The sequence below is a fragment of the Oreochromis aureus genome, linkage group 8 (assembly GCF_013358895.1).
Source record: "Oreochromis aureus strain Israel breed Guangdong linkage group 8, ZZ_aureus, whole genome shotgun sequence".
Classification (NCBI taxonomy): Eukaryota; Metazoa; Chordata; class Actinopteri; order Cichliformes; family Cichlidae; genus Oreochromis; species Oreochromis aureus.
The window spans coordinates 8,994,707-9,010,179 of NC_052949.1; the positions used below are offsets into that span (position 1 = coordinate 8,994,707).

The 15,473-nt window shown below is 41.1% G+C and overlaps 1 protein-coding gene across 1 annotated transcript in view; it reads right to left on the reverse strand.

The window, feature by feature from the left end:
• Nucleotides 1-4,112: 4,112 nt before the first annotated feature.
• The window catches only part of LOC116325986 (glutamate receptor ionotropic, NMDA 2C-like), a 60,976-nt gene continuing 49,615 nt past the window's right edge, over nt 4,113-15,473 (reverse strand). The window contains exons 14-16 of the mRNA XM_031747068.2: nt 12,983-13,170; nt 9,407-9,639; nt 4,113-6,968 (exon numbers count right to left, since the gene is read on the reverse strand). Coding sequence (XP_031602928.1) covers nt 5,409-6,968; nt 9,407-9,639; nt 12,983-13,170 — 1,981 coding nt within the window. The 3' untranslated portion in view covers nt 4,113-5,408. The remainder of the gene's footprint in view (nt 6,969-9,406; nt 9,640-12,982; nt 13,171-15,473) is intronic.

Consider the following 15,473-nt stretch of genomic DNA (forward strand, 5'->3'; position numbering starts at 1 on the left):
AATGCAAATGACTGCGTTTATTTTTAAAAAAATTCAAAGCACTCAAGTAAAACGCTGAAATGATTTTCTGTACTGTGTCTCTCAGTTATTCTGTGGCTATTACCACTATCTTCTAGCTGTGCCAGCCTTTGCATGCTGTGCAACAACAACAAAACAGAAGAGTCTGCAGCCATTTTTGCTGTCCTTAGGCACAGTGGTTCATCGAGCAAGTGTCGCAGCCTGCACTGTTGTGTATTCAAAGACATATGACTTGTTAAAAAGAAGAGAATTGTTGGAATTAAAAATAATCAAATGACTGATCATCAACAAGTGACCATCTCTATGAAAGCTGTGGTTTTCACAGTGTTAACGCAATGCCACAATCTTCACGGCAGTGAACGTCCCAGCAAATTCACCCTAAGATCAGACCGTGCGATACTGGGCTACATCTGAGACTCTGCAGGCTTCGGTTAGTATGTTAAATGTTAAAATGAATAACAGTGCAGTTATAAAAAGACCATCACCAGGTTTGTTTTCTTTTGTGAAGGATTTCCAGGAAAAAAGCTTAATCTGTCTAAAAAAAGGTTTTGGCCATAATGTGCCGTGTTTGGTGAAAACCCAATATATCAACACAAACAACCCATACTGACTGTCAAACACAGAGGTGGAGGGGGTGATGATTCCAGCTTGTTTTGCAGCCACAGGACCAGGCCATCTAGCAGTCGCTGAGTTGACAATAAACTCCTCTGTATACCAACTTATTCTCAATTCAAATGTGAGGCCAGTCAGCTAAAGCTTGGACAAAATGGGCCATGTACCACATCAATGATCCCAAACACACAAGCAAAAAAGTGAATGGATAAAAAAGAAAAGAATAAAGATGTTGCAATAGTCCAGATCTCAGTCTGACTGAAATGCTATGCAGGACCTTTACAGAAATCTCTATGAACAAATGTCTGAAAACCTCAAACTGTAAGAAGAGTGCGCTTATTGGTTATTGTTGCTAAAGGTGGTTCTGCAAGTTACTTAATCATGGGATTACTTAGTTTTACTTCGACTGCAAAGAGTCCAGTGAAGACTATGCACTTTTTAAATTATTTCAGTGATTAGGGGGGAAAAGTTAATTTTATTTTGGCAAGTGAGACATTCAGATCTTCAAATGTTGTTCCGGGTTCTTCTGTGACCTCTTGGATGTGGTGGGCTCTTGGAGTAATTTTGGTCCAGTCAATTTTACGAAGGTTCACCGGTGTTTCTCGCTGTGACTTTGATTTTCAACAGTTTCTTTAGATCCATACATGCATAACAATCCATAGAGATCAGGACAATTTAAAATTCAGACTCAATGAAAAACAAAGTTTTGACAAAGAGTTTTTATGAGTCATCTTAAGGTTAGTTATCAGTTAGTTATATTCATGCAATAGTTGAAACTTTTCACTAACAACTAAAAAATGTGAACTGTAATTTAACGTATGATAAATATAAAAACAATATGCATGAGTTAAAGACTGGCAAAAAAAGATGGTGCCAATGTGTTACATTTACGTAAATGTGGAGAAATCTGGTCACAGAGCCCCAGATGGCCTGATAGCATGTAGAGGGTGTTTACTGATGGCTGCTGGGATGAATCACTTTCCCACAGCAGAATGGAGAAGCTCTTCCAGATGATAATGTGTAACAAAGAAGTGAAACGTACAGTTCTTAAAACCTCCATCTGAAGAAGATTATTTTAGATTATGCTATATTTAGATTATCTTTTTATTAGCATAAGAACATCATTCTCCACTGTATACACTGCCACTTCATAGATTACAAGTTCAAATTCAGAAGCATCCATTTTTTCCTTTTCACCAACAAAAGAAAATAACGACATAGATGCTTTATGATATAGAGATGGGCATCTCTTTCTAACTATACTTTCCTTTTGCACAACAATGCTATCAGATAGTTGTACCCAAAAAGATAAAATCCACCTTCACCTGTTCAAATCCAGGCTTTTTATCTTGGGCCAAAAAGCATGTCTTAATTACATAATTACCAAAGCCTGCTGAGCTGCTTTCTGATCTTCTAGGATGAAAAGCAGTCCAATTACCTCAAATGCTAAAAATATGGGATCAGCAGCAGAGAAGAGGATTAAATCAATATTATGGTCCAATCTAAGGCAATGCTCCAATAACAAAGAAGAAAGTAATGGAAAAATCATAGTGCTCAATGTTTTTGCTCCCGAACATTACTCATCCGGCTTCCTCAATGGAGTCTTATCTCGTTATGACAACAGCATGGAGTAAAAGGTCACTTTGGACTGAGGTATGTAATCTTTGCTTGAATTTGCTTCAGGCAGGGGTTACTGGGGAGTTAACAGCGTGCCATGATCGCCACTCTGTCAGGTTTGGTAAACCCTGACAGAAATCATGTCAAAAGTTGAAAAGTTGACAGTAGATTAGAAGTGAAAGAAGAACATCACTGCCAGTTGATGCTATCTTTTTTCCTGCCTTGTATTTGTGTCACCAGCTGACATGTGACCCAAACACCAAAAGGATATTCCTCCCGGATGCTGCAGCAGATGATTGACCTCCATATGACAAGATCAGAGAAGGAGGCTTTGATCTGCGACCAGATCCTCATCTTCGTCCGCTGGTCTGTCTTTTCCTGTCCTTTCCAACTTGCATATTTTCTCATGAATCGTAGTTATCAGATATCACTGTTGCCATTGTTTGATATTTAAGTATGTTTAACTGTATTTTCTATTGTACAAATATGTACTGATTTTTGATATGTGATCAGAGGTTTGGCAAGTTCCAAATACAGAAGCTAGTTGGAAAGCCGTGATCAATGCTGCAGTTGTCATGTACATAAACGCTGCTGCGTCAAAATTCAAGCACTATCCAGCTGTTAGTATTTAATGTATTAACAGATGTGTATTTACAGAGAAGTCTGAATTAAGACACTGATCAGCAGGCACTTAACTTTGCCTCATAATCTACCGCAAAATCTCTGTCACACACACACACACACACACACACACACACACACACACACACACACACACACACACACACACACACACACACACACACACACACACACACACACACACACACAATGACATGAGCGTATATTTTCAACATGTAACAATTCTTTACAAAACAGTGTTCACCCCTCAAAACTTGATCTTTTGTCACAGCAAAGTCACTGATAACTCAGATCTGAGGTCCTGGTGACATACTTACCCTGCTCTCTTATCTCCTTCCTCCTTTGATCACTATTACAGCGGTCCCCAACCCCTGGGTCATGGACCGGTACCGGTCCGTGAGTCGTTTGGTACCAGGCCGGTTTTTGGCATTATTTCTTTTTTATTGTTTTTATCATTAACTCGGTTTCCCTGGGTCTTTTCCCGTGTGTTATGAATAAATCTTCTTCTTTTTTTGTACCGGTACTGGTTTTATGTTGTTGTATTTATCTGCGACACCTTAAAGGCCGGTCCATGAAAATACTGTCGGACATAAACCGGTCTGTGGCGCAGAAAAGGTTGGGGACCGCTGCACTATTATATTACTTTACCTGCTAAAAATAATTTATAATGCCACTGTGCAGACAACATTTACTACAAACAAATTATTGCATCGTTGACGTCAACCGGTTCACGTTTTCTACAAATGACAGGAAGCTAAATCAAGAAGTACAAGTGCTACATTTCCCAGAATTCCCGTCCACCATCAAAACTTTCCAGAGACGATGCCTGTTTTAAATAATTGAGTGCAAAACACTTGAATAAATATTTGGTGCATAAAAAAGGTTAGGCTTTGGTTCACAGTCTGTCCACCTTAACATAATAGTGAACAATGTATTCTGTGTAACCTGAAGGACCCGTATGATATTCCTTTTGATTTGACCTCAGGGTTGAATAAGATTTGCGATATAGATGTGTAGCTAACCAAAATCTCTAAGGAATATTTCCAGCACCTTGTACTATGAAACTTTCTATGCTGTGAAGAATTAAGGTCATAGAGTCAAGTATCAGGCTACTGTACTGTAATATGGCTTTGTATTCTATTAGAATACACATTTTCGTCAACAAAATAGGAGCAACAAAGAAGAAGCACACATGCGTATTCTTTCAAAAAGGCTCTTTAATTGGTCTAAGTGATTAATTACAGGGTGAGGGAGCCGGGTAATATAGATACTAGAATAGCTTTCAATTACCTCATTTAAATTTGATCATTAAACAGTTAGAGGAGATGGGAAATAGGGACAATGAGGGAATATAAAAGAGTGGAAAAGAGGGAGTGATGAAAATCGTAATATAGGCAAACTGTAGAGTTAATACAGTAATAACAAATGTTTCAATAAATCAGCGACAGCTTTACAAAAAGAAAAACTCAGAATGTGCCAGAGGTGTATTTAGAAAAAGAGTGACTATAAATTCCTATCATATGTAGAATACATGAATATGACACTAACAGCCTCAATTAACACATTTCTCTATATTGATATAGTATTTAGGATATAGAATTGATTTAATGTCAGGCCCTGTGCGATGTTGTGCTGTGCTGTAGCCTCACAGTGAGACACAGCGAGGAACGAGAGTCCATAGTTTAAGACACCTAGTGCTGGTCAATCCTGTCCTGTCGCTTTCACCAGTTTGCAGATTGTGTTCACATGGACTGCTTTCACATAGTCAATCCCTTGTCTGCCTCATCACTAAATGAAGACGTGAAGATTTTAGCTCCAAAACATTATGAATATTTAATTAAGTTACCTGAAAATAACAGATGTCTCAAAATGATTATTACTTCAGTTTATAAAACTGCTGCTGCTTTGTGTTTCTGGAATAAAAGCATTTTAATACTGAATGTTTCATGTTGGAATAAAACTCTCCACGTCTGCTTTGCATCTCTCTTAAAATATCTTGCTACAATGGCTGCTTGTTTTTGGTGGTTGTGTTTAAAGATAGTCCATCTATTCGACACCCAAGACTAAATCCCAACCATCCACAATAAAATATACACAACACACACAGCATGAAAACTCTGGTTATAGTTTAACCATGCGCCAACACCATAGACTGCTGTAAATTTTGGTGCACATTGAAGCACAGAAAACACATAAGCGTTGTTCATAAGAAAGCAGCAAGTGGGTTAACCTGCCAACTTCAGATTTCTGTAGCTTTCTTGAGGATATGTTGGTAACAGTGCAGTCTTCTTTCTGTACTGATTATCGCGTCAGTTCAACATATCCTTAAAATTTGGCGAGCCAAAACTTTTTTCTTTACCACATAAAGTCACATAGAAAATCAACAGTTACTTCAAATCACACACTTTACCCTTTTACGTTAATCTAACCAATAAACTCTCTCCACAGTGGTAATGTTTTAATGTCCTGTCGACTGTATAACCACAATTTTCACCTTTTGAGGTCCTAGAGGTTTCCGATCAAACTTCAGATTCCAAGCTGGACACCCGTCGCCAGGGCCTAAGTACACAGGGGCTCCCCACAGGTTGCCCCCCTGCTCCCTGACCTACCTGAGCCTCTGATCCAGTCTGGGACCCCTGATAGACCCCGTAGGCTCCATACACACTGTCCTGGTACAACAGAGCCCGCTGCCCCCCACATCGCCCACCACCACAAGCCAACAGCTGGCAAACCGGGCTGGACCCTGGGTGATTGCTAGCAGTCTGGCTGTGGTGCTGCAAGTCCAGGGGACCATGGTAGAGGGGGAGTCCAGGGTATGAGTTCAGGTAATGCGCATACTGTCTGCTGAGCAAGCTAGTGGCTCTCCGTACCACGCCCCGCCCTATCCCAGTCCCATGTTGCACTGCTTCTCCATATGTTGGTAGGTGGGTGGAGTGTGAGTAGCGCAGCCGCTGGCCCTTACGCCCATTGGGCTTCCTCTGGTCCTCCCTTATATGGAGGTAGGCCTGGTTCCTTGGGAGGCACAGGTTGTTTCGAAGATGTGCAGGATTGTATGCCTTAGCAGGTGTGGTTTGAGTAAGAATACATGGGAAGAGGTCTGGAAGGGTTGAAGGTGATTGACTGGACAGGGAAGACTGGGATTCATCAAGCTGGTGGATCTGCTCGCTACCCCATGTTGCTTTGAGAAAAGAGGGGCGTCTGTGTCTGCGTCTGCCTCTCAGAACAAGGTCCTCCGGTGGCCAAGAGCCGTAGTTCTCTACACGCGGAGGCATCGTCTCCCCTGTGTAAATATTGTCAACGCTCGGGGATGAGATGTGGTTGTCTTGGAGGTGGTTGACTTTAAGCTCACTCAGACACACAGGACTTTTGTCACTCTTTTCCTGCTCCCCATGTATTCTCCTCTCCACATCCCCATCGTCAAACTGAAAACTCTTGGACCTCCTTTTCCGTCGGGAAAACCCCACTTGGACATGCTGGTTTTGGGGTGAGGAGGCTGGGTGAGAGGTGTAGATGTCAGGTAGCTGGAGATCGGTGCAGGGAATGAAGGACGAGTGTGAGTGGGTGTCTACATAGAGTCTCCCGGTGGTTTGGTAGTGGTGTGGATGTTGATGAGGGAGTGGCTCGCCAACGGCCAAGTGGGGACTGCTGAGGCTGGAAACAGGAAGTGGTCTGTCATACAGACATGAAGTAGAGCGTGTTGGTAGTGTGTAGCGCAGTGGTGTGGGCCTGCTCACACCCCTCTGCTGTTTCAGAGAGGTTACAGCAGTCAGAGGTGGGGTTAGAGACCGCTGAGGAAGAGAGCAATGATTCTCTGTAATATAAGCAAACCCTGCTGGTACAGCTTCTGTGGCAACTTGTGGAACACGAACAGGCAAGCTGCCACCATGTCGACTCAGCTGTTCAATGGTCTTGGTGGCGTTGTCCAGGGAGCTCTCTACATTAGCGGTGGAGACCAAATCCTTGGCAGTTCGAAGCATCTTAAGCATATTTGCTTGCGCGTAATTGGAGGTCAAATCAGGTTTGGCCAAACCAGATGAACGCCCAGTATCCTCCACTCCATTGAAGCAACTGTAAATACCCTGAAAGATAAACAAGAGGGACAAAGAAACAAATAAAAGATTTTGGGGGGCAAAGAATTTTTCTCAGTTCTTGTCTTCATTCTTTAAGGACTACTTTGGCGTTACCTTGAAATACTGTTTTGTTTCTTTTATATGTTTGCATTTCATCTGATCTATTGAGAAAGGCTGAGCTGCATTATAATACAATGTTGTGTGTTATAATAGACCACTGCTGGTTATAACTACAGTGAGATTTGGTGAACCCTTATTTATAGCTGCTGTCTGTGTTTCTAATATTAGGAAGAAACAGTGAAGCTTCTCTGATGGAATTGGCAAATCTCACATAGGGCACTACTGAAGCTGCTTTAGGCTACTCTCAGCTGTGGTGTGTCTGCAAGCAACTTTGCAACCCACCTCCATCTCAGCTTCTCCTCTTAATGATGTCAGTGATTCTGGCTGTAGCTGGTTGTTAAGCTGACATATGTTGGGGGCAGCACAACAGGTTCAAAGAGTACTAGTCCTATTCTAGCTGGATATATCTTTCACAGATTGAACCAACGGCACATATCCAGCCACAGCTTCATCTGTCACAGCAGGAAGAGTAGCTACCGTTCTGCTCACATCCAGATGTCTACTGTCTGTACTGCAATACTTCTCTCAATTGCCATAGACAAGAACGACTCAAAAGACAAGAAAACAGAATTTAGGAATAAATCAAGAAATCATTTGTAATTAAATCACTGGTTAGCCACAAACTGTTTAACTTTGAATCGTCCTAGTGGGAACAATTTGACAGATGAGATTTCCCTCATCTTAAAGTGATGACCCACCTCTTATATACTAAACATCCCATTGGCATAAAAATAGATTTCATTAATATCTTATCTTGTCACCGAGGCAAGTCTTAGTCACCAGTAAATTATGCATTCTCCCCGAACCCAAAGAAAAACTGTTTAAGCTGAGAGGATTGAACCAATAGAGGCACATGGGGACACATGCCTAAAGTCCCTTACAGAACAAACTGTCTCTAACTGCATGGACAAACAAAGAGCCAAATCCCATGACTGTTCTCTGCTTACAGTTAGCTGAGACATCCTGAAAGAGCCAAATTTAATTTGGTCCTTGGGGCTGCCCCATATGGATTAATGATCAGATAGTCATTTAGCCGTTAATCTGATAAAACCCAGATCCAGGCACAGTGGTATGATTACACAGTAGAGGAGGCTGGAGTCCATAGACATTTCCTGGCTGTAACTGAGGCCAGAGCATTTTGCCTCAATAACCACATTCCAAAACAACCGCATCAACAAACTGGGTAGTGATTTAGGCTAATTGAACATTAGGCAATCAAAGTTAAATGCTGAGTAAACATTAGAATTAGAGCCGCTTTTCATCCTTTTTTGTCTCTCCCCTCCCCTCCCCTCTCATTCTTCATAAGAATACTGTACCATTTTAGCTAACATTATAACAAGGCCTTTCAATAACGCAATGTAATTGCATGCAAATACACAGCCATTTGCATTAATTTATCATCACATAAAAGCCACTTCATGTAAAACAACATGTTAAATGAAGAAAAAACCAACCAACCACTTAGAGCCAAAATAATCGACCAGCCAGTCTTTCAATCTCTCCAGCAAGCTGTTATACAACTAATCAAATTACAGGGGGCCAATCAGTCACTTAACTAAATGATCAATGCAAAAATCAGCGAGGCAATTTCTCAATCCCCCTTCTGTAAATCATGCAATCAGTTATCAAACCAACCGAGGATGCATAAACAACCCAGCTTTCTCACAAAAACAACTTAATCAACTGACAAGAGGCAACCTGATAGCTGAGAGGTTAGAGCACATAACAGCCATCCATCCATTTTCTTAATTGCTTACCCAGCCAGGGTCAGAGTGAGGCTGGAGCCTATCCCAGCTGACACTGGCCAAGAGGCGGAGTATACTCCGGATAGGTCACCGGTCCATCTCAGGGCTAACACAGAGGTAGACAGGTGTTCGCGCTAACATCAACACATACGGCCAATTAACCTGAGGCAGGAAGCCTAAGCACCCAGAAAAAAGCCAGGTGGGCACAGGGAAATCATTCAAAGTCCACAAATAAAGCCCCCAGCCAACCAGCAGGTCGGAACCCAGCGTTAACCTCTGTACCAAAGTGCCATATCAACTGTTAAAAAAGAAGATTTAATCCAATATATGTAATATATTCATTATATATATTAATTCAATATGTATGTCTGAATCTTTTTTGCATTTTCTGTGTCCTCACTGGACCACAGTGCAACCCTGGAACAGACCAGATGTGCACAAATGCCATCAGCAGTGATCCCATCCCAATTCCCGCTTGATTTTTGCTGCCTGCTTTCTTTCTATCCTGCCTGTTTTTGTTGCTCCTATTTCCACGAAGGCAATAAAACAACAAAAATCAGTGAACAAACTTGCAAATCTTACCCTGCTGATGGCCAACAGGAAGTCGAGTTTGTGAGACTTGTGAAGGGAGTGTCTTAGTTTCCAGTAAAGCAGGTGTTCCCAGGCGAAGACCAGCAAGCTGAGGCCCATAGCCACCAGTAGCATGTAGAATACACCTGCCATGTTGTCGATGTCCAACTTGCTGCTCATTACTTCGTTCTTCTCATTCTGGCAGATGCCTGACAACCAAACTGTCTCTAAGCGCTCGGTGTCTCCTAAAAGGGATGAAGGTTTATGGGAGTTAGTAAGAGACATGACAGCTTATAGTAACCTGAAGATAACCATTTCCTTAACGAACATGTCATATGTTTTAGATGCTTTTTACACTGTAGTTGGACAGTCTAAGGACAGTGCTTGTGACTCACACAGGACGAGAGCTGTATGACTCTAGAGCTAACTTCAGGCAACTCTGAGCTCCATTGTGTGAATGCTTGTTGTAAACCAAGCACACAATTATTCTGGATACATGATGTTTTTAAAGTGATTAAGGTGATTTAAGTTTTTGGGGTAGAGCAAAAGTTTTAATTTTTTATGTTTTTGGGTTTTTTTTTTTTTACAAAACAGCTTTATTTTTAAAAAATAAAATATTCAAATGTCATAAGTTTTAATTTCTCATAATAAACCTATGATAGTTTTATTCAGTTTCCATGACTCATTCTGTATTGCGGCCTAGGAGTCGTAACCATTGGGGGCTCGTTCAATATTCCCACCTTTAATTTTGGGAATATGTGTGTAAATATAGTCTAGTTGTTGGGTTTGTGGACTGTTTGATTTGCACTTGTCTTTCCACTTTCCCTGGACACATTAATGGCCCAGTCAGAGGGCAAAGGGTTTTTTGGGGTATTACTAAATTTTGGTGATTCTCTTCTATTACATTAATTAACCCTACAGGGAGTGCAGAATTATTAGGCAAGTTGTATTTTTGAGGAATAATTTTATTATTGAACAACAACCATGTTCTCAATGAACCCAAAAAACTCATTAATATGAAAGCTGAATGTTTTTGGAAGTAGTTTTCAGTTTGTTTTTAGTTTTAGCTATTTTAGGGGGATATCTGTGTGTGCAGGTGACTATTACTGTGCATAATTATTAGGCAACTTAACAAAAAACAAATATATACCCATTTCAATTATTTATTTTTACCAGTGAAACCAATATAACATCTCCACATTCACAAATATACATTTCTGACATTCAAAAACAAAACAAAAACAAATCAGCGACCAATATAGCCACCTTTCTTTGCAAAGACACTCAAAAGCCTGCCATCCATGGATGCTGTCAGTGTTTTGATCTGTTCACCATCAACATTGCGTGCAGCAGCAACCACAGCCTCCCAGACACTGTTCAGAGAGGTGTACTGTTTTCCCTCCTTGTAAATCTCACATTTGATGATGGACCACAGGTTCTTAATGGGATTCAGATCAGGTGAACAAGGAGGCCATGTCATTAGTTTTTCTTCTTTTATACCCTTTCTTGCCAGCCACGCTGTGGAGTACTTGGACGCGTGTGATGGAGCATTGTCCTGCATGAAAATCATGTTTTTCTTGAAGGATGCAGACTTCTTCCTGTACCACTGCTTGAAGAAGGTGTCTTCCAGAAACTGGCAGTAGGACTGGGAGTTGAGCTTGACTCCATCCTCAACCCGAAAAAGGCCCCACAAGCTCATCTTTGATGATACCAGCCCAAACCAGTACTCCACCTCCACCTTGCTGGCGTCTGAGTCGGACTGCAGCTCTCTGCCCTTTACCAATCCAGCCACGGGCCCATCCATCTGGCCCATCAAGACTCACTCTCATTTCATCAGTCCATAAAACCTTAGAAAAATCAGTCTTGAGATATTTCTTGGCCCAGTCTTGACGTTTCAGCTTGTGTGTCTTGTTCAGTGGTGGTCGCCTTTCAGCCTTTTCTTACCTTGGCCATGTCTCTGAGTATTGCACACCTTGTGCTTTTGGGCACTCAGTGATGTTGCAGCTCTGAAATATGGCCAAACTGGTGGCAAGTGGCATCTTGGCAGCTGCACGCTTGACTTTTCTCAGTTCATGGGCAGTTATTTTGCTCCTTGGTTTTTCCACACGCTTCTTGCGACCCTGTTGACTATTTTGAATGAAACGCTTGATTGTTCGATGATCACGCTTCAGAAGCTTTGCAATTTTAAGACTGCTGCATCCCTCTGCAAGATATCTCACTATTTTTGACTTTTCTGAGCCTGTCAAGTCCTTCTTTTGACCCATTTTGCCAAAGGAAAGGAGGTTGCCTAATAATTATGCACACCTGATATAGGGTGTTGATGTCATTAGACCACACCCCTTCTCATTACAGAGATGCACATCACCTAATATGCTTAATTGGTAGTAGGCTTTCGAGCCTATATAGCTTGGAGTAAGACAACATGCATGAAGAGGATGATGTGGACAAAATACTCATTTGCCTAATAATTCTGCACTCCCTGTATATAGTGGGGATGCTACTGGGAGAGTTGTGCTCAGATTGGAGTGCGTTTAATTTGGTTTATTGTTCTTTTTGCACACACATCACATGCCACACACTTGCCAGCTCATCCATGCACGGCTTCACACCACTGATATGAATTTACACTCATCACGATTATTATTAAGTTTAATTAACCTGTGGTAATCCTTATTCAACTTCATTCTTTGTTGCCTATGAGCTGTGTGGCTGGAAAACAGGTATGTCTAACTGACCTGAATATTTCCGTCTGTGTAGATACTGTATAGCTTTAATGTGAATAGGTGAATGACAAAGGGAGATATTAAGTGCACATTATACTGTATATTTAGGTAATTATAATTTTTTTTGAAATTCAACAAAGTTTTGGACAAAACTTCAAAAATATATATGCATAAGGTGTACACAAAAGCTTTATACACATGCATATTTTGTCTTCTTTGTTTTTCTGGTCATGTTAATGCATTCCTCTATTCCAATACAGCACCCTTTATGTCAGAGAATGTAAGGTCCCTGAACATATCTCCATTAAATATCATTACCACATAAGCCACCCCTCTAGGCCTCTGAACAGGTGGCCACCTCTTGAGCTGAGCTCTCCCCAGCGGCCTCCAGGGAGCACGGCCCATTTTATCACCCAGTTACCGTATGTTGACCATAAACACACTGTTAGTTACATCATCACGGAAAACTTGGAGTGAGTGTGAGTGTGTGCGTATGTGGGGAGGGTGCTCTTAAGCTCTCAGAGGAGGGAGGATATTAACTCCACACCGGCGGTAGCCACCATGGTGAATGTGTTTGTGTGTACGTGTAGGTAGGACGTGTATATATGTGTGTGTGAGTGTGTCACAGAGATAATCATATCCCTAACATTTCCTGCTGTTCTGCAGGATATTAACTCTTCCCTGTAAGCCCACTTCCCTGCTGATACAGCACACACTGAACTGGACTGACTCCAGATCCATGGTGCACATACAGTGTGCCAGAGAGACAGAAATAAACACAGACATTTACAGTTGAGGAAAATCTAAAAGTGTGTGCAGGTACGAGATGTACTTTTTAAAATGAAAGATTTGGATCTGTGCCTACCATCTCCAAGGAACTGCAACAGTGCTAGATCAATAGGTCGTTTCCAGCGTGAGTCTTTCTCCAGAGCGATGCCATACCCCGTGGTGGCAAACACTTTCCCACTGCCGATGGTCACCAGTTTGCAGCCCTCATCCTTCCCGGCCATGTAGTTTAAAACAGCAGCATCATAAATGAAGGCATCCAGTTTCCTGCATGCAAATGGAGTATCTTAAGTGTAGTGGCTGTCTGATGTTTTTATATTCTATATCTATCTATCTATAGATATATTTTACTTAAAATGTTCTCTGTATGATTTTATTTCCACCCTGATGAAGCCTAAAATCCAAATGCATCAGTCAATCAATAAAACTATTCTATATATTACAAGTTCTGCTGGATTTTTCAGCCTGTAAGCTCTCCTCATGAACCACAGACGTAGGTGAAGTTGTTCCAGAATCCCCTGCACCGTGTGTTTCACTGCCTAACTTTGCCCTAACCCTCCTAATCCTTCTGATTTCTCTTTTCCTTTTTGCATATTTGTCATATTTGCACGTGTTAGATTCATGAACACATTTTAATATTAGACAAAGATTACAGACTAAACACAAAATGTAGTTTTTAAAAAAATGACTTCTTTTATCAAGTTATCCAAACCTACCTAGTCCTGTGTGGAAAAGCAATTACATCCTAAACGTAAGTAACTAACAACCTGGCTGTAAGAAGAATTGCAATCCAGTGTTTGTGAAAACTGGCAACTGATGGTAGCAGATGGTCGCCCCACCCTGAGCCTGGTTCTGCTCAAGTTTATATCCTGTTAAAAGGACTTTTTCCTTCCCACTATCGCCAAGTGCTTTCTCCTCGGTGGTCTTTGACTGTATTATTGTAGGATCTTTACCTTATAAATAAAGCCCCTTGAGGCAACAGTTCAATTTTGTGCTATTTGAATTGAATTGAATTGATGATGGCATCTTGAAGCAGCAAAGCAGCCCCAGACCATTGCACTACCACAGCCATGTCTGACTGCTGGTACCATGTCAGGACTCAGAGCTTCCAAAATGTTTTGTCTTGTCAGGCCACTGAATATTTTCCCCAAACTCTTAGGGGTGATCAAGATTTGGCAAATGTGAGAAGAGCTTTGAGTTCTTTTTTGGTCAACAGTGGTTCTCGCCTTGGAACTCTCCCATGAATATCATGTTTGCCCAGTCTCTGAAGGCCCAGTGAGGCCTGCAGTTTCTTAGATGTTGTTCAGGGCTCTTGGAATAACTTTGCTAAACCAGCCACTGCTCCAAGTTTTCTCCATTTGTGGATAATCGCTCTCATCGTGGTTTAGTGGAGTATCAAAGCCTTAGAAACTGCTTTGTAAAGCTTTCCAGAGTAATAGACGTCAGTGACTTTTTCCTCATCTGTTCTTCAGTGTCATTAGAGGGTGGCATAATATGATGCTTTTTCAACAGGTGTAGCAGTAATCATGCAGTAATCAAGTATGGCTAGTGACATTTAACTGAAATTAAAACAAAAAAAAGGTTAATCGCAGTTAATTCATGTTCCAACCAGAGTTGGGTGTATTTTTTCACAAAGCACCAGCGTCAGCTTGGATAGACTTTCTCCCTTAGTGAAATTTTTTGTACTTACTGAGTTGTGTAGTCTCTGTGTGGTTTGGGGTATTTTAGCCTATCAAATAGGAATGTGGTATTTTACTTACTGCTGCCCACATTTTGCCTTCTAGTCTGACATTACTGTTAGTTAATTTGAAAAGCAATCATCTAGTTTGAATCTTGCTTGATAGTAGAAATTCATCAAAAAGAAGCTTTACTCAGCTTTTTTTAAAGTATACTGCCAAAGTTAAATGCACCAGTTGAGAGCCTCTCTTGAACAGAAACCCAGGCTGTCGGATACAAGCATATTGTTGGACCCAAAGCTACAGCTAGAGGCTCCATGAGGCTGAATTAAGATAAAAAACACTTTGGGCAAAGAGGTAACGTCAACGGGTTCACAATGACAGGCAAGTATTCACGGGCTAATATCTGTTCCCTGCAGACAGTGACTGTCTGCAACAAAATTGAGTTGGTTGGATAAAGTTTAAAGTTAGGACATTGCATTAGATTAAAAAGTCAAGGGATCAACACAATAGTTACGATTTATGCTCTTGGGCTCATGGATACCTGCACTAAATTTAATGGGATCTATCTCACTACATTAACCTCCTATCTATCTTGTACTTGATCGTGACACCAAAGTATCTGATACAATTACTTCATCATCTGGCCACCGTGAACGCTTTTGCCGAATTTCAGAGCAGTCCATAAGTCGGTGGCCTTTTACGTCTGGAACTGACTGACAACACATTCCAGCAGTTGCATTACTAATTAAAGGTAAAAAGAAAAAAAAAGAAAGAAAATGTTGGATCAGATGTCTGAAAATCTATTTTTATTTCAGACTGAAACCAAGAAAATCAGTAAAAAAATATAAAGAGCACACAACTGGTATATAAAAAATGTGCCAAGTCACCTGT